Source organism: Alligator mississippiensis, chromosome 2, assembly GCF_030867095.1.
Source record: "Alligator mississippiensis isolate rAllMis1 chromosome 2, rAllMis1, whole genome shotgun sequence".
Taxonomy (NCBI): Eukaryota; Metazoa; Chordata; order Crocodylia; family Alligatoridae; genus Alligator; species Alligator mississippiensis.
In genome coordinates, this window is record NC_081825.1 from 187,805,491 (window position 1) to 187,825,116 (window position 19,626).

Here is a 19,626-nt window from a genome sequence, read left to right on the forward strand (position 1 = left end):
CTTTTCTTACTGACTTTAGATTGCTCAGTGTAACTGGCCAGTGAGTGGATGAGGATGGGGTCATCACAGATGAGGCGTTTCTTTATTTGAAGCGAGCAGTCACGGAAAAATGCTGGTGGCCAACCCAAAAGTCAGCCAGTCCCCCCTGAGAGCGGGTTTTGCAGAGGCTGCCTCCGAAGTGACTGCACGAGCACATCCCTCCGGGACACTTCACCTCTTTTTGGGGGGACGTGGGGCAGGGACGGAAGAGACCTCCCGGCCGACAGGGGGAGCGGGCGGGGCCGCGGGGCACTCGCGAGGGGGGAGGGGCCGCCCCTGCTGAGGCGGGGCCGCTCCTCAGCGCTTCCGGCAGCGCGCAGCTATGGCTACTGGGCGGGTCGTGTGAGTGGCCCACTCTGGGGGTGCGGGGTCATGAGGGGACAGGCTATGGGGACAACCTGAACGGGGGGGAGGGGGATGGTAATAGCCAGGGCCGGGAGGAGGGCACAGGCAGGGTGTCAGTGGCCGCAGTGCGCATGCGCGGGGGGCTGTTCTGCGGGGTGCAGGAAGGTGTCGGAGCGCCTGTGTGTGCGCGGCGCTGGAGCGCGGCGGAGTGAAGTGGGATCGGGGCGGGACGTGTCGGGACCTCGCTTGGCAGCTGGGGCTTTGGTGGGTGGGTTGTTTGTTTGTTTTTTTAAATAGTTAAGTCCTCATCTTTATCCCGCTTGCACCTGTGTGGAGGGTCGGCCTCCCTCCCCCCCCTCCACTAGTCCCCCCCATAGTCTTCTTTGCGTCGCTAGCACAGCCCTGCCCGGCTGCATGCTGCCCACGTGCATGTGCGTGCACGTGTGCACGCACAGATGCACTTGGTGCCTCCTGCCTCCCATCACTCTCCCCCCAGCCCTAAGCAGCTCCTTGCTGGAGCAAGCTGGGAAGTTCTCGGAAAACCACTTTGATGCTGAGTAGAGCAAAATGCTAGTCGTTTGTTTATATTTTTTTAAAAACGCCCGGATGGAGGGAGGAGGGCCCAAAAAGAAGACATGCCTGCGAAAACCTGGAATATGGTAGTTCTACCTGTCTGTTGCCTCATAATGTGTGACCAGGGGCCTTTGCTTTTGCTTGCTTTTTTTCTCCTGAATGAGCAGCTTTGCTGCTGCCCGGAGCTCAGAAAGTTCAGCCCAGGCTGGATCCGCATCAAGTTACTTGGGGATTAACTTGATTCAGAGTGACAGAATTTGGCCCCTATTAGCTTAATTTCTGTTGTAGCCATGACAGTCCAGGGTTTATGCAAGAGGCAAGAATGTCTTAGGGCACTTGCTTTTCTTGGCCTGACTGCACCACTGGGGTAAAGTTAGGCAAGCTTTCAAAAGCAAGGTGTCCTTCTTCAGGTCTCTGATTCCAGCAAGCCAGGCACAGCAGAAGAAGCACTGTGGAGGGAAGGGGCAGAGATGCTCAGGTGGAGCAGACATGCAGAGGGTTTATCTCATGAATCCCATTGGCACACCTGCCAGTTCTGTGTTGAGCAGCACCCTTGAGAGGATCTCAAGGCAGCCAGGTTGAACGTCATTGCTGGGGGAGCATCACGTGGTGTTAACTCAGAGTCACCCAAGTTGTGACTGTTCCCGGATGCAGGCTGCCTGTTTTTGAGGGGCGTGTTAAATTTTGTTTTTAAAGTCCAGAAACACATGGGTCTAGCCAAAGCTGAATCCCCTTTAAGGGTGTGGACACACACGATCCCTTTCAGAAGTTCTGTGGCTGATCTGTTTTAATGATATTTAATCAAGCTGAGAAGGAGTAGGCTGGCTGACTCTGAATCAAACTTGAACCTTGGATGAAGGTGTAGCCAACACCATGACTGGTCCTGGGTACAGGCTTCCTTCTTTCTTTTTCTTTTTTAAATCCTGAAATGTAGATCTGGCCAAGGCATTGACCAACTTAAGAAAGTACAGTTGTAGGGGGGAGATTTTTGTGCTTTGCATTCTGTGCTGTAAGGGACTGCTTTTTTCACTTGTAGGGAGCAAAATAAAATCAGGGGTTTTTATTAGAGCTTTTTGTGCCTTGTGAGTAATTGTTCTTTTCCTCTTATGGTAGCTACCCCCTGTACCAGCTGGGGAACCCCCAGCTGAGGATTTTCCGCACTAATTTCTTCATGACGCTGGTGAGGCCAGGTGTGCCACAGCCGGAAGATGTGGTGCAGTTCCGTGTCTCCATGGAGTAAGTGCAAACGGAAAGGCAGTGGGTGAATGGGATGCCCGTTTCTCTCTTGGGATGCCCTCAGGGCCAACAATACAAATATTCCAGTTTTTGTGATGTACTGGTCTAACAAAAACTGTGGCTGGCTTTTAAAATTGATTAGGTAGCTGGTGCTGTAATACATAGCTCCAGCCATTTTAGCAGATGAGTCTGCTGCAGGGTGAGCTGTGAAATTTGCATATGCATTGCAGTGGCTTTCTCCTGGAACTGAAAATATCCTTTACACCTTTTCTTATGACCTATCCAAGAGCCCTTTGCATATTGTTTCTTGGGGAACACTGAAATGCAGCTGCCAGTTGGGTGAAATACAGCAATACTACATGACATTTGGAGATGGGATGTGAAGAACGTTTTTATGACCTGAAACTTGAGAACTATCAGGTAGCATCCTTAGGTGCTAAATGCACCTTAGGTGCATCCCTTCACTTATTAAAAGGTTGCTAGATCTGTAATTATCACAAGTTCTCAAGACCTCACTTCTAATTTTTGACCAAAATATGGCATTTCTAAGAATAAAGCATTTCTAACATGTTGGGGGATGAGTTCCGTACCAGTGGAAAGGGAAGGGTTAACATCCATTCAGTAATCAGCACTGCTTCCTGCATGTTTTGTGTTCTTTTAGATATCCTCTCAATGGACTTAAAATTAAGTTTGCCCTTGAGTTTTGCTATGCTCACAAGCTATGAGTTCTGATGGGATCATAGGCTAAGGTGGTAGGGCATCAGATCTAAAACTGTTAATAGTTGGTTGCTGTGTGATCATAGTTATCATGCAGATCAAGTTGTGGGTTTTATATCCTGTTTCAAATTTAGATCTTGAATTGAGAGGGGCTGACTGACTTAGCTGTCTAGCTTTGTCTCTGTAAGCAAAACACATAAGCAAAACCCCGTCAAAAAAATCCTTGTATACATCACTGCTTTTGGAGCTTCAGTGGGGTCAAGAGTTCTCTTTGTCAGCTGCAGTAGAGCCTCTCCACTGGCTGTCTAATTTGGTAAAGGGGCTTCTAGAAGAAGGAGAGTGAAATGGGCACCACACCTTGGATTTCAAAGACAAGTTTCTATTTATTGCTAGCACATCAATAGGTAGTGACCAGCAAGGAAGAGAGTACTGCTAAAATAGGCTATATAACCCTCTCTACAAATCTGATTGGACTTTGATATTGTAATAATATGTGTATTCATTACATAGAAAGGAAGTTTAGATGTGTGATAAGGATAGACATGGGTAGCCTGGTATTCTCGGTTCCAGCTCTACCTCTAGCACTGGTTCATTGTAACCCTGGACAGGTCACTAAAAGTTTTTTTGTCTCAAATCAATGACTGTAAATTGGGTTTAGTACATGTCTTTGATAAAGGGGCAGTGGGAAGCTTAATGTATCAGAAAGTACTTAATTTTGTTTAATGGAAAGTGCAAAAAAGCACAGTATTATGTATATAGCAGTTTTGCTGCCATTATTTCCATTTAAATATAAATCAGCATTTTGACACATTAAGATTTTTCACTTTGGAAACCAATTAAAGCAGACAGACTTGAGAGGAATAACTAGAACATTGCCTTAAGAATAGGAAAGCTAAGTGCGATTATTGTTTTTTTTAGGGTATCAAATTTGAGAACTTCTGTACCAGTAGCATCTTTTTATGGGCTGTGAAGTTCGTGGCTACTTTTCAGCTCTCCTTGGCTCCTCTTCCTGAGGACACTTGCTAACAAGCTTTTCCATCTAGCCAAGAAAAAATCTTGGGAGAATAAATACATTGGCTGTTAAGAGAACTGGAGAAGTGTGTTAAGTGGATGAGTCACCATTTTGCCTGACCAGTCTAGGCTGACACCATAAAGTCAACACATCTGTGGAGACTGTTAGAGAACTCTATGAAGGGGAAAAAAATTGTAAATTGGTGCAGGGAGAGACGAATAGAGCAGGAATTGGGAGCCTTGAGTACTGAAACTATAGAAGCTTAAATATCTGTCAGTGTTGTAGCCTATAGATTAGGGGTTGCTCTGGCACCATGTTCTATATTTATATTTTTGTGCCTATAAAACTACCTTGGTCAAAGGGGAAAGACGTATTTGCTCTGAACTAATGACTTGCTTTATAAATATTTTGTGTTCAGTTGGAATTTAATTTAAATATTTACATATTTATTTCTTTCCTTATCTCCAAATGTTTCCTTTTTGTGCAGGATGACAAGAGTGGATATTAAAAACTACCTTGAAAAAATATACAATGTTCCAGTAGCTGCTGTGAGGACCAGGATACAGTTTGGTGAGTTTAGGGCTCACCACCCCTTTGGGGTGTCTGAAAAAAAATTCAGCCAGTTCATCCTACTGCTATTTTTATAGTAACCAGCCTTGATTTACTGATATTTTGAAGGATACTGTAGTATAATTTCTTCCCTCCCCATCTTCCTTTCATACCATAGGTTTTACCAGTGCTCTAGAGCAACCATTCACTCCCTGTCCCTCAAGTTGAAGGTCACCTCTGTTCCTATGGTCATTCCTGAGTTGTGTTATACCCTCTATCTTTGACCTTTAAATTCCCTCAGAAGAGACTATTGTTTTGTGGGAAAAGGGAGAACTTGATCGTTGCATTCATTCAATTAAGTTCCCTTGCTTTTGAGACCAAAGAATCACCCACCCTTGTCATAAGGTAGTCAGTTTCTCTTCTCAGTTCATGTGTCTTTCTATTGTATTTCGTGCCATCTGGCCATCATGTAGTTTGGCATGAGGGCCAGAGTCTGTTCAAGAGAGATGGAAGAATTTTGGTAAGTTAGGGAGTAAGGGGCACCCACTGAAATTAGTAGACAACAGGTTTAAAACTAAGAAGAGGAAGTACTTTTTTTTTTGCTTGTAGTTAACTTGCCAGATTCATTGCCACAGATGGTGGTAGCAGCAGGTAGCATAGCCAGGTTCAAAAAGGGGCTAGATAAATTAATGGATGTATTAATGGCTGTGGACAAAACAGTTGGAGTAGTTTCCTTTGGCCTGAGGGCCAGATACGACAGATAGCGCCAGATCATCTGGCTTGCAGGGTTCCCTATGAATGTGTGGAGGAGCCCTGCACACTAGATTAGGTGCATGGGGCAGCACAGGGCCTGATCCCAATGTGTGGGACTGGGCAGGGGCCGTGTGATGCCTAGGTCTGCCAGTTGGCCCCACGTCATTCAACTGGTTTATGGAGCCGAAACATTTAAGCACCACTGCTCTAAATCTATCTGGTACAGTGTTCTCTAGCATCTACTTCTGCCACTGTCAGAGACAGCATGCTGGACTAGATAGACTGTCAGTCTGATCCAGTATGACACTTCATGTGTTCTTATGTTCTAGAATTAAATTACACTAAGACAATTCTCAGGGTAACCCCAGACTGAAATAGTGGAAAACTTCCAGGGTAGGCCAAGATACAGTTACAGGTAGATTAGGTCTCAAGTCCACATCTTAGTCTGCACCCTACAGTTAGAGGAAGAATTGTCTGGGGGATGTGTGTGTACTGGACAACAATGAGGAGGGCATAAAGAAAAAAGGCAGAGGGTTGGAGAAGAGAAATATTATAGGAGAAATCTGATGAAGAAAAAAAGAACAGCGAAGTTTAATATTAATAGAGAACATGGGAAAGGCTGCAAATATTCAGTTCAGTTTTGTTTTATTTAAATATATCACACAGACTGCATACAGTTCCACATTCTGAAAACTATTCACAGCTAACCTTGTGATCCAAACCATCACCCACGAAAAAATCCTACCCTTGGTGGTGGAGTGTGTCCACTAGGTGGAAATGACAGCAAGTGATCACCTACTGTTGGAGAACTTGAACACTTACCTGGCATAGGGTTAGAATTGATAGCGGGGAGAGCTGAGATTGAGAAATGACCACCCAGCCTGGGGAGAGGAGCAGAAAAGGAGGAATGATAAATATAGCTTCTATTGATAGCTCCTTGGAGAGGGGACAGTGTTCTTGCAGCTGTTTAATGAATGACTGTTTTCTTCCTTGAGAATATTTGTTCCCGAAAGCTGATGTAGGAGAATAGATGGCCCAGTAGCCAGGGTATTACCCTAACATTTTAAGGACTAGGGTTTAGTTCTTTATTCCACCACAAACTTCCCATGAGACTGTGGGCCAAGTTACTTAGGTCCAGAATGTCCATTGAAAACAATGGCTAAGTACTTTTGAGGATCCAAGTCTTGGGTGATTGGTGCCTCTCTTTCCCTCCCCTGTGAATTTTTTGTCTCAGTAAATCAAAACTCAGATCAGCTGAATTAGCTTGTATTTGGTTAACTTGAAGCTATTGGAATATAAGTGTAAGTCTGTCTTCACTTGAACAGGCTCAAACAAGAAGAGGAACCATAAGAACCAGAAAGTGAAGTGCCCAGATTACAAGGTTGCCTATGTGCAGCTGGTGAGTAAAGATGTATATGTTTTTGCAGTGGTGAAATAGGTTAACCAACACAATTAGGAAAAGGGGTCAGTGAATTGTCCACTGTTCTGTATACGTTTGGGATTTCTGCTTGCCTGTGACTAACAGCATTTTCCTCGCTTCCAGACATGATGAGATTTGCTTTACTAAGAGAATTTATCTTAATGATTTGTTTGGGTTTGATTTTTAAGTTTTAAATCCCATTTTGTTTGAGGCTTAAGTCTTTTACAGTCTGATGACGCTGAATGTCACTGTGCCAATGAATACCAGCTTGATGCTTTACTGTGGGCTGGAAGGTTCATCCCTTGTGACTGCTGAAATGTTCAGTAAGTGAAAGAATACACTATAAGGTCAAGGGAGCAGCTTAATGAAACTTTTTGGATGTCTCAAGTGGTAAGAAAAGTGTAAGTCAGGGGTGGCCAACCTGTGGCTCTGGAGCCACATGCGACCCTTCAGAAGTTAATATGCATTTCCTTGTATCTTTGCACAAGCACACGGTGACCAAATGGAAGCTGGTCACTGTGCTTGTCCAAAGATGCAAGGAGGCACATATTAACTTCTGAAGAGCTGCATGTGGCTCCGGAGCTGCAGGTTGGTCACCCCTGGTGTAAGGCATTGTCTTTAGAGAGCTTTCAGTCATGTCTAACAAGTTGACTTTGTGGCTAAGTTGGATTTTAACATACTAGTTGGCTGCCCAAGTGGAAAGAGTGCTGAATATTCCGAAACAGACATAAACATAGTTTCCATATGAAAAATCATGAACGCACAAATTGCATTTGAAGAACATTATTTAGGCTGCAGAATCATGTACTGGAACTTTAGGACTGTTGCCTATGAAAACTCAGCTCGACTCCCTTGCCCCTCCATGTGTTCTGAATGAGGCAGGGTTTTTGCAGGGCTTTCATTATATCATTAAAACTATATTACAATTTGGTCCCTTGTGAATATGTTGAATTTCTTAATTTGTCAGTGCTTGGCTTAGCAACCTTAAAATATTCCTCTAAAGCTTTTTTATATGGAGGCAACAAGATTTTTTGAGAAAAAGGTGAAATAAGTGTAGCTATATAACAGTTGCCCAGGTCTGGTAGGTTATAGGTTTGATCTCCCCTGATTCTACTGAGATAAAAACAGGAGAAGACTGTGGTCTCTTGTGTCTTCTTTTTAGGTTCCTCTTTGTGATGGAGTTGGTTGCAAGTTATAGTCAAAACTCAAAAAGAGCCCTAGGTAGAGGATGTTGAAGGGGTGGTAGGAATTACACCTCTTGGCCCATCTACCATCTCTGGCCACTTGTCCTCTAACAAAGAGGCTGCTACTGCCTTCCACTGCCTTAGCCTCTTGCTTTGGCTTTTCTGCTTTCAGAGCCTTGGGTTCATTTTCATCAGAACAGGTTGAACGGAGCCACAGTGTAAACCTATTTCACAGTCTTTGTTTGGCTTGGTCTTGTTTCTTCTTGCTGTTGAGTTGTGAAGAAATTAGACTGTGCCCACCAGCAGATTTGGACTCTTGAAGAAAGAAGGTGGAACAAAATACCCTTGTGTTGTGAAACAGATTGCTGACTGAAAGCATGCACAGGCACTGCTCATCTCAATTTAGGCAGCACCACATCTGTAAGGTGTAGCATTTAAAAACCCTACACTTCCCCATTATTTTGTGCCAAGATGCAGCATTTATACCTTGGAGCAAGGACCCTCTTTTTGTCCCATGCTTGTTCAGAGCCTAAACTAGCAGGGTGCCGAGCGAGATATTACTAGGTCTACAGGTACTATGGTAGTAATAAGTGGTGCTGAAAAATAACTTACCTAACTATCATAGCATGCAAGTTTTCTGTTTCCCTTCACTTTATTTAGGCTCCCAGTCTCCTTTTTCCCCTTTACTATCCTTTATATTCACTCTTCCTGCTGGCCCCTAGCACTGTCTTTACTTTCAAGTCTCTGCATGTCTTCTCTGTTTCTTTATTTTGTTTTTTTGGTGCTGTTTTCTTCAATGCTGTGGTGCCAGGAGTGTATTAGTGTTGAATTTATGTCAGGGGGAAGAGGCTAGGACCCCCCATGTCAGTTCTGAAACTAAAGATTTTGCTTTCATTCTAAATAATTGTTCACCTTAGGCCTTTACCAGCCCTTTGCAGTCCATTGTTAACATTGGCCGCTTATCTTAATTCAGAAAGCCCCTACTAACTACTTTAAAATCCCTTTTTGATGAGAATCACTCTGCATCTGCAGTGAGTCAATCTAACTAGGGGGTCAGGCTAGCCTGTTTTCCTACTATTTTTACCAGCTGTGTTTTTTCTAATTAATCCAGTTTCAAATTAAAACTGCCTATGACTAGGGAAAAAAACTCATCTGGTTGGGAGGGTTTATGTTGGCCTCTAAGAACCACTAGGTGGAAGCATTACTCTTCCTAATATGACTTTCTTTGCTAGCAAGGGTTTTGATTTACTTATTTGAATGAACTTGGGTCCATTCTAATGAGACCAGTTATGCTTGCTGACTTCTCAGAACGTCAGCTTCTGTCCCAGCACAGCATAGGCACATATTTTGAAAAAGAAAGATATAATGTTAAGTGTCACATGTAATCTACCTCTGTGTATTAGCACAGTGTCCAAAGAGTTCCCACGCATAACAGATGCATTTCTCTTACAAAATCTAGTTCTTAGGGATTCAGAACTGTTTTTTTCCCCTCAAGCTGTACCTTGACTGATAAATTCTTAGTCCCAGAGTTAATATTCTCTCTTTTCAAAATTTGTATTGCCATTAATATTCCTATTTATCCTAAAGGCTTTGGTCAAAAATATCTTGTCTTTGCAATCAGGACTTGTAGTAGAGGTGATATTTTTTATTAGACTGACTAGATTTTTTCAAAAACATTTCTTTAATCTAGTTGGTCTAATAAAAGATATCACCTCTACCACACGTCCTGATTGCTTTTGCCTCTAGACCAATATGGCTACAACCTGGATACCCTGTCATTGTAGATACTTGTTTCTTTTCTTCTCCCATTGTGCAAGAAGAAGTGTTTTGTTCTCTAAATTCATTGCCCTTGGAATAGAGCTGTTCCGTCTTATGCAACTTCATTTTCTTAACTAAAAGTTAGCCTATTTATCTTTGCAAAGTGGCCATTCTGAATGTAGTATAACCTCTTTCTCTCTGCCTTGATAACATTTTTGCTATCCCATTGGCATCATCCTAGTTCTTGCCAACGGTGGATGATATAAGAAGTCAGTGAGAGGTTTTGTGGCTCTGTCAGTGCAGGCAAAATGGGGGGAAAAAAAATGGTATTCCCTCTGGTAAGTGTTCTCACTGGTTCACCTGAGCAGGTGTCAGCACCAGTAGGAGCCCAAGTGTAGGCAGAGCTTTAGAATCCAGCCCCCTTTTCAATTAAATCTGCTTAGAGGAAATTTAAAGGAATGGTAGTAAAAAGAACAACATGTCACCATTAGGACTAACAGCTCATCAGCTCCCTGAGTGATGGCAGCAGTAGAAATGTTTCTGTAAGTGTTCTTAAACTTTGTCTAAAATGTCTTGCATGTTTATTAATAAAGCAGATCATGCGTCAATTTAAAAATGCTCTCATCTGGAGATGAAAGCAGCTTGTAGATTTTCTCAATGCCTCTGAGGAATACTGGAGAAACTAGGGTTGCCCACATGCTGTGGTATTACTGTAGTTACCTCCTGTTCTACTTGGCATGCCTCTGTATTTTAATACCAGATATTAATATAAGACACAAGGAGTGACATTCAGATACATTTATTAGGTTATTAAATTGTGCTGCATTTGCTGCTACTGTTGGATCAAGTCCCATGCTCTAGGAGTCCAACATTTTTTAGCTGATGACATTGTAAACATCACTCTTACCCTAATTCTGAAGGACAGTAGCAAAAGCAAGTGCCTCAATTATCCAAATAATCAAAAGAGCTTACAGTTGTTTACATACTCAGTGTTTGTTGCGTCATTCTTATAGAACAGTTGCTTTTCTGGCCTTCCATTCCTGAACTTTTCAAATGACTGGAAGGTCAGCCCAGGTACAACTAGCTTGCACTGGACAAGCCATTAACTGGTTGTTTCTGGCATGAGGTTCAGCAGTTGAAAAGGTTAACACTTGACTTGAAAGGCCTCATTATGATCACTTAGCAGCTCATTAAGCTTACTGGAAGTAATTTTTACCTCTTGGTGTGATGTTTCCAACTGCAGACATGGGCAACAAACATTCAGGTCCTCCCCCTGCCCCCGCCCCCACCCCCTGAAAAAGATCTTTACAACTAGAAGAACTAGAAGTGTAAACAGAAAGTATATGGTCATCACTCACCCCGCTTCCCTGTCAAGTAAAATTAATGTTTCAAATGTTAAATTATCATTTCACTAGTGTTTATTGTAACTTTTATATAAATCAGTTTTGGTTTAGGACTGACTAAAATAGATGGACTGGATTTGTATGTGAATGTGAGTGTGGGGAGGGCAGGGGAAAGGACCCCTCCCCCTTCTATTTTCTGTGGCTATCCAGTGCATCCCAGAGATCTATCTTGTTCTGCCCACTGGAGAAATATGAGTCTCATTCTGGCATTTTGGGCAGTGAAGAGTATTTATGTGACTCCAGAGTCTGGTCCTATTTTCTATCTTTTCCTTTCTCTCAGTAGGCAGCCTCATGTGCTTTGTCATTTTAGGATCTGGCTTGATCTGGGAAGAGAGTCCTGGGCCCTGCTCCAGATACTGTGTATATATTTTATTCCATGACTGTTTTGTGCTGCAAAACAGGGGTCAGCAACCTATGGCCAATGGACTGATTCTCACCCATCTCCACAGTGCCCCACGTCCACAGCCCTCACTGCTGCTCTTTCTCATCCCCAGTGGAAAGTGTGTGACTTGATTCTTGTTGCCACATTTGCTCTTTCCCTCTGCTTTTGGGAAGAGGAATGAGTGGTGAGTGGCAGGGACAGTGGTATGTGGCAGAGGCAACAGCAGACAGCCTCAGAGGGGAGTGCTGGCTGAATTGCAGGTGGTGATCTGCTCATAAAAGGTTGCCAGTCCCTGCAGTAGCAGTTAGGTGGAGTTGGGTATCTAGGAAGCCCTTCTGGACATGCTGAGTAGGCCAGATTCAGTCACCTACAGATTCTTTTTAAGCCACTGGTCCAAAATGGAGACTGCTAAGGTATCTAGACATCTGGAGTGGGTTTGAGACTGTGCTAGGGGCTGGAATAGGATCATATTCAGTAACTCAGATAAGTAAAAGCCATGTAAGTGTCACTTGGTCATCTTAAAAGCAAAAGGTCTGGACCTAGAATCTGTTGAGAAAAGGGGAAGTTTCTAGCAAAACCCTAAATTCCTGCAGATCTGCAGCAATCAGTGGATTTGTACTGACCCATCAACAGTCAGGTGCCTTCTTACAGTTCCCTCACTGTGATCTCAAGATGCTCTTTAAACACAGCAGGTCTGCCTACATATAGAAGGACTAGTTTAGTTATATTGGCAGCCCCTCAGTGGAGACATTGCTTAGATGGGAAAAAGTGTTCCTTTTACTGGTATAGCTTATACAGGTTCCCTACACAGAATAAGCTTTCCTGGCATATGCTGGTATATCTTCATCTGCATGAGGGTTTTTGCTAGCAGAGCTGTATTGGGTAGGAATGTGATTTTTCACATTCCTAACCAGCATAGCTGTGCTGGCAGAACTTTATGTAGACCAAACCAAAGCCTCATAAGAGCCATCTCATAAGGCTATTATCTTCAGTTTACAAAGGGAAGAATTTAGGGCCCAGTGAGGTTAAATGCCTTGCAGAAGGTTACATTGCAAACCAGTGTCAGCACTGGAATCCTATCTTCCACTTGCATGTTCAAAGTTCACATTTATTTATTAGATTTATGTGCTGCCCTTCCCAGCAAAGGCTCCCAGCAGCTTGCAGCAAGAGACAGAGTAACATAAAAAAAGTAAAATATTAAAATAAAATATGAAACAAAAACTACCCAAACAACATTCCAGCTTACGCTTCTTACTAAGTACATCCCCAAATAAGAACTTACAGTTCTTCTGGAAGATGTCTAGGCTTGGGCTCTGGCAGGCCTTAAGCAAGGGGAATAACTTCCCGCATTTTTGTAAAGTGAACTTGGTGTCTTGGTGGTACTAGCAGGAGGTTGCTCTCAGCCCTAGAGACTAGAAGTGAAATCTTTGTCCTATTGAAGTCAGTAGTGACTTTCTTATATTACTAGGATCATCTTGAGTCTTTTTTCGTACTGTTGTTGGTTGCTTGGCTACACTGTTATTTTAAAAATGGCAATTTCTTACTTTTTTACATACTAGAAGAAAAAAAGCAGAAAGCAGTTTCCCAAAGTGAAAAATGGGAGAGCTTGATGTTCCATCCATTTGCTTCATAAGATGTTTTAAGAAGGTGTGGTAAAGTGAACCAAAAAAATTTGGGAGCTGCAAGCATAGTTTGAATTGAAATATGCCTGGATATACACTTAGCCCTTTATGCAAACTGATGCCTCTTGGTATTTATTAAATTTTGAAAAAAGCCAAGATGCATGCTTTTCAAAACTAGCTACTGAGCATGCACAATAACTATTTTTCATATGCCTTTCAGCGCTCCAGCATGCTACAGCATAGTATTACTGCATAGTATTGTTACTTAAGATTTATAAACCTTCAGTTCTCAGGGTGTAATGTCTTGGCTGTTTCAAATCACATCTGGCTGCCAGCCAAAATCAGAATTTCTTCAGAAAACAAGAGCTGGAAAGAGCCAACTTGTCTACGCTGATTTTTATTTATTAAAAGGTTCCAGATAGAGACTGACTTTTTCTGTTCAAGATTTGACTTTCACCAGCCTTGAGAAGGGAACTGTGAGCGCTTTGATAAATGGCTGAAAAGTTTGGTTCTATTACAGTCTCTGTGCATACCTTAATATCCTCTTTTTGGAATAAAAGCTGTTTTGCAGTGCACTGTAAATCACTGGATGTTGCTAGTATGTTATAGGGACAGCTTTCCTTCATTTTCCACTAATGGAAGCATATCAGTTCGGGAAACATACTGGCATGGACATGCCGGATTACAAGTCTCCCTTTCAACACTTACCAGGCAATATAAGATGTACTTACTACTTAGGGCCATTTGTGTTGGGGGAATCTAACCGGTCTGTCTTCTCGCCAGTGTGGACAAGGCCTTAGGGCTGGCTTAATCTGTACTGCTGACGCTACTAAGTTGAAGGACGTGGTTATAATGTGGATGTTCCTTGATGTGCTTAAATCACAATACTATCATGCAGCATAGATAGATTCTTAGTTAAGCTCTGAAGCATGCTAAAATCTTGATCAGATTTAATCCCCTTTATCTCATGAACACATTAGATAGGCTTTTCCCCACTCTATTGTTTTTACATTTTTTACTTTATTCCAGCTAGTGTGAGAATTGTCATTTACCATGCTGAACTCTTACACGATACCCTCCAGTGGCTGTTGCTTTAACTGAGCCACAGTATCTTTGGCATCACAGCAGGGCATGTTAAATACAGTTGTTACAATATAAATTAACCTGCCCTAAACACAGACTGCTACCTAGGTGCTAACCAGAATAAATGTGTTTTACGTAGTTTCCTGAAGCTGGCACTCTAACAGAATCACTCCCTGCCCCTGATTTAACCTGCTTAGCCAATACAAGCACCCCTCAGCTGTTACATTGGTTTGTTGTAAGAGATGGGTTTTGGCAACCTCCTGATCATTCGTGTCTTATAAATAGTTGCCAGTCTTTTAATTTGTTCTCAGAAACAATCATAAGTGCAGTGCCAACTACATATGCTTGTGGGAGGTGGTGTATGTGTGTGCATAGAATCTCACTTGGCTTGGGAGATGTAGGAAGAAACACTGTGCACCAGCTGAAGCTCTGGGGTGGTCTTCAGTTGTAGCAGTAAGCAAGTACATCACAGCTGCTGCAGAAAAAAGCTGGAATGCACGTTTGACCATTTGTTTTCTTTCTTTAGGATCAGGGACAAACTTTTCAGTTCCCCAACCTATTTCCAGAGAAAGAACAAACACCAGAATCTGGCTCTATTGACATCCAGAACAAATATCTTGAGGAAGAAAGACAGAAGTACCAAGTCGATCCCAGGCGAGGAGGAGTTCCGGATTGGTTTGGACTTTGATGGAATGAGCCAGCTGCCTTTCTTTAGGCCTCTCCAGGGGATTTTAATCCGCAGAACCTGCTGCTTCCTCTCTTCATAAAGACATGGGCTTTATTTCTGAGCAGCTTTTGGTAGCATTTTGTTATTCTCAGTTTTCTATGTAAGACTACAACAAAATGCCCCCAAATAAATAAAAAGGTAAAATAAATCCTACAGCATTTCAGGTCTTTCATATGAAGCATTGAGATCTTTTAAGCACAGAATTTGCTATCTGTTCACATTTGCTGCAAGATTGTCTTTTTCCCTTGACTCACTTCCTCCTATTGCAGGTTATTTGCATAATGTGAGTACCACACTCCAGTGCAAGTATAGCATGAGTTATATAGTATGTATATATAAAGGGTAAACAGGTGGATATGATCATGAAGGGGCATTGTAAGGAAGATAAGAGTTTGTAGTCAACTAATGCATAGTTGAATGCTGTATTTCAGAGCACTAATTGTCAGGTGGACTAACGCTCCGATTAAATAGTACTTACTTTAGTACTTTCAAATTGACCAGTTTTGAGGATGTTGCTGTGATTTAATTTAACTTTTTCACTGTGTAACATGTTCTTACTTGATTGGAGCATTTCATTTTCAAGGAAAAGACTACACAGATTGGATACATATTCATACACGCACTTATTTAGACCACAAAGACTTGAAACAATGCATAAAAAGTAACTTTCACTTCAGTTGCTGTTATGTGACATGGGTAATTGCCTCTGAAGACAGATCTGCATCAGAAACTTATGCTTTTATGGCAGTGTCATGTAGAGTGTGACTACATTGTAATGCTTGCAAAACTCGTAGCATGGACACAGTTGGGCTGACAGTACTGGCGAAAGCACTTTTTGTAACCTACCTTGCAGACATTACTGGCTTAAGCTATACTGCAAATGCTTTGTTTCTTGATGTAATGGCAGGTACACTGAGGTTTATCAGTATAGGTCTACTAGCAACCCTTCTAGTGTGGAGATGCCTTACAGGCTGCTATGTTCAGGATTGTCTTGTCCTCCTGGCTTTTCTTCCCGCTGTGGAAGGGACACATCCTTTCCTTCTCCTCTCCACCAAATCAGGTATTTGGCTTGTGTGTCCAAAGCATGGAATAGGGGATTCTGTAGATAGAGAAAAGCAACTGAAATACCCTGCCATTTGGAAAGGGAGCTATGCCATCCTTACTGTGCTGTTTCCTCTTGGTGGGCTGCTAGACATGCAAATCTATTCCTCTGCCGCTCAATTTTCCCTTGCTTCTTAGTTCTCCCACATGGAGCACTTGGCAAGGCAGTGAATGAGCCCTCCCCTTCAACGCTCTTCTCCCACTTACCAGACACTCTCCTTTACTGTTCTCTCTCCAAACCTGCTGTTTGGACAGCTAGCAAGATGTTTACAAGGAGACAGCTGTTCCCCAGAGAGGCAGTCCAAATAGGATTTTATGCACCCCTCTCATGCTCATTAGTCGTTTCGTTCCTGCTTCTTTATAGTCCATCTCCTTCTGTGGTTTGCCGTGTACAGATCCAGTGAGTCTCCCACCCCCTCCTTGTACAACTTCCAAGAGAGCTTTTGAGTGCATCATGGTCTGCATAAGTCAGCCAGTACTTAAACAGATGCTTTGAGAGAGGGTTAGAAAGTAATAGGGAGGTAAGGGAGGTTATTACTACTGCAAAGCTACTATAAAAGTTGCAGAAGTATATGTAGAACTGAGTCCATCTAAAATAGCTTTTTAATGCTTGGCTTGTGCTGTAAATGTGTCACTTCTAAAGATCGCTAGTGACACCTGACACCTTACAATCCAGCAGAAGTTGACCCACTGTTATAGAGCAGAATGGTTAAATTTGCAGACCTGTTGGTAAAAGGGACTATGCTCCAGCAATCATACTCTTCCCTTAGACTATATGTTGGTTGCATAAGGGGGTGTCAGCCTATTTGCACAGCTTGCAGAACAGTATGGACCTGATCCTCATTAAGACCTCAAATTGCTGCTGCAGCATAAATGCTAAATACATTTTAAACCGGCTAGTCTACAAAGCAGGCTACCTTCACTATGTGACGTCTTGTGGAGTGTAATAATCTCTTGCACTGCCAGCTGGCATTGAGGAAATTGGTTAGTTCTTTATTGCATGCATCCTCATCCCTGGATGGCCAGCTCTGGGCTCACAGTGCAGCAACTCTTTGCACTGAAGAGTTTAGTATTGTGCTGTGCAGCATATATAACTGCTTTGGTTAAGACTAAGTAGGCTGTAACCTATGACAGCTCATGCCTTTTGAATCAGTTGGTTACTAAGATGCCACCCCTGGCCTACCTTTTCTTGTGCTTGAATGGGGTTTGTATTCTGTATGTTGAACTAGCTAGAATAGAAATGTCTGGCATAGCCATGGGACTCAGGAGCATGGGGCATAGAGCTATGTTAGTTATATTAATCCTTGGCAGTCCTTGGACTTTACTGCATGCAAGGAATAGCCAACTTTCTGTGCTACTAGTGGCACAGAGCAGAAGGATGGGGACTGGGGATCAAAATCTGACCCTAGGAATTCAGAGAATTTCCCTTGCTAGCTGCCTTTCAACTCTATTCTAGTGAAGTTAAAGTAAAGGTGGTAAAATAATGAGTGACTATATTAAAAACAATGTCTAAATCTACTTTTACATCATAGTATTCACTGAATCAGAAACATTTTGCATTGAACAGTTTTTAGAAAATGCCCATTGTTAATTGAGGGGTGTAGGTTGTAGCCGTGTTGGTCTAAGGACATAGGCAGACAAGGTTCCTTAGGTGAATCTGATATCTTTTATTAGACCAACCCAAATAGTTGGAAAATAATTATTAAGCAAGCTTTCGGGTTCAAAAACCCTTCATCAGGTTAAGGAAGTTTCAGCAGTTGGTATGTGCTCTTCCTGGATGGAATGAAAAGTAAAGAAGCCAGCGGTGGGCTGGTATGCATACAAGACAGGTAGTCAGTGAAAATGTAGACTGAGGAGTCAATGGGTGAGAGACAGGTGGGGGGGGGGAGGGAAGAGAGAGAAGGGGGATGAAAGTGGAGAGATACCTGGGGAGTCAGATGTCAAGCAGGTTATAGATTCATAGATGTTAGGGTCGGAAGGGACCTCAATAGATCATCGAGTCTGACCCCCTGCATAAGCAGGAAAGAGTGCTGGGTCTAGATGACCCCAGCTAGATACTCATCTAACCTCCTCTTGAAGACCCCCGGCGTAGGGGAGAGCACCACCTCCCTTGGGAGCCCGTTCCAGACCTTGGCCACTCGAACTGTGAAGAAGTTCTTCCTAATGTCCAGTCTAAATCTGCTCTCTGCTAGCTTGTGGCCATTGTTTCTTGTAACCCCTGGGGGCGCCTTGGTGAATAAATACTCACCAATTCCCTTCTGTGCCCCCTTGATGAACTTATAGGCAGCCACAAGGTCGCCTCTCAACCTTCTCTTGCGGAGGCTGAAAAGGTCCAGTTTCTCTAGTCTCTCCTCGTAGGGCTTGGTCTGCAGGCCCTTAACCATATGAGTGGCCCTTCTCTGGACCCCCTCCAGGTTATCCGCATCCTTGAAGTGTGGCGCCCAGAATTGCACGCAGTACTCCAACTGCGGTCTGACCAGCGCCCGACAGAGGGGAAGTATCACCTCCTTGGACCTATTCGTCATGCATCTGCTGATGCACGATAAAGTGCCATTGGCTTTTATGATGGCTTCGTCACACTGCCGACTCATGTTCATCTTGGAGTCTACTAGGACTCCAAGATCCCTTTCCACCTCTGTGCCACCCAGCAGGTCATTTTCTAGGCTGTAGGTGTGCTGGACATTTTTCCTCCCTAGGTGCAGCACTTTGCATTTCTCCTTGTTGAACTGCATCCTGTTGTTTTCTGCCCACTTGTCCAACCTGTCCAGGTCTGCCTGCAGCTGTTCCCTGCCCTCCGGCATGTCCACATCTCCCCATAGCTTTGTATCATCTGCAAACTTGGACAGAGTACATTTCACTCCCTCGTCCAAGTCGCTGATGAAGACATTGAAGAGTATCGGTCCAAGGACCGAGCCCTGCGGGACCCCGCTGCCCACACCCTTCCAGGTCGAAACCGACCCATCTACCACGACTCTCTGGGTGCGACCCTCCGGCCAATTCGCCACCCACCGGACTGTGTAGTCATCCAAGTCACAGCCTCTTAACTTGTTCACCAGTATGGGGTGGGTTACCGTATCGAAGGCCTTCCTGAAGCCTAAGTATACGACATCTACCCCTCCTCCTGTGTCCAGGCGTTTTGTAACCTGGTCATACAAAGAGACTAGATTGGTCAGGCACGATCTGCCTGCCACGAACCCGTGCTGGTTTCCCCTCAGCATAATTTGTCCTGTTTATAATGTGTCATAAATCCAATGTCTATATTTAGTCCATGATTTTTACTATCCAGGAGGTTGATGAAGTGGAGTTCATAGGCTCGTCTCTGGGAAGTGTTTTGTAAGTTTCCTTTGAGGATCAGGACTGAGAGATTGGAGAGAGAGTGGTTTTCCTGTGAGAAATGTGACAGAATTGGGTATTTCTGTCTTTGATAGATTTCCGGTGTGCCTTCATTCTGGTGCGCAGTTGTTGTTTGGTCTCTCCTACATATTTTCCATCAGGGCATTTGGTGCATCGGATGAGGTATATTACATTTCCGGAGGTGCAGCTGTAAGATCCTGGGATGCTGATGGCTCTGTTGTGGCGTGTAGTAATAGTGGGGGTGGTGGAGATGTGTTGGCAGGTTTTGTATTTCTTGTCATGGCACGGTCTGGATCCTTTTGGTGTGTTCTGGGCTTGAGGAAGTTTGCTTCTGGTGTTGATGTTAGCAAGGTTCGGTGCTTGTTTGA

At 43.4% G+C, this 19,626-nt stretch overlaps 1 protein-coding gene across 2 annotated transcripts; it reads left to right on the forward strand.

Annotated features, from left to right (window-relative positions):
* Positions 1 to 298: 298 nt before the first annotated feature.
* MRPL23 (mitochondrial ribosomal protein L23) lies at positions 299 to 14,951 on the forward strand. 2 transcript variants are annotated; one of them, XM_014602244.3, is made up of 5 exons: positions 299 to 381; positions 2,071 to 2,193; positions 4,410 to 4,492; positions 6,550 to 6,623; positions 14,603 to 14,951. In XM_014602244.3, exons 1-5 carry the CDS (start codon positions 362 to 364, stop codon positions 14,762 to 14,764), a joined length of 462 nt encoding a protein of 153 aa, XP_014457730.1. In that variant the 5' UTR covers positions 299 to 361; the 3' UTR covers positions 14,765 to 14,951. The 2 variants fall into 2 exon arrangements, with proteins under 2 accessions (XP_014457730.1, XP_019332649.1); XM_019477104.2 differs by having other exon boundaries at positions 336 to 401.
* The last annotated feature ends 4,675 nt before the right edge of the window (positions 14,952 to 19,626 follow it).

Bases quoted from the DNA above. Each gene is read 5' to 3' on its own strand.
- MRPL23 (XM_014602244.3), top strand. From the start codon at position 362: ATGGCTACTGGGCGGGTCGT. The intron at 2,194-4,409 runs GTAAGTGCAAAC...CTTTTTGTGCAG, and splicing joins CAGTTCCGTGTCTCCATGGA to GATGACAAGAGTGGATATTA. The intron at 4,493-6,549 runs GTGAGTTTAGGG...TCACTTGAACAG, and splicing joins GAGGACCAGGATACAGTTTG to GCTCAAACAAGAAGAGGAAC.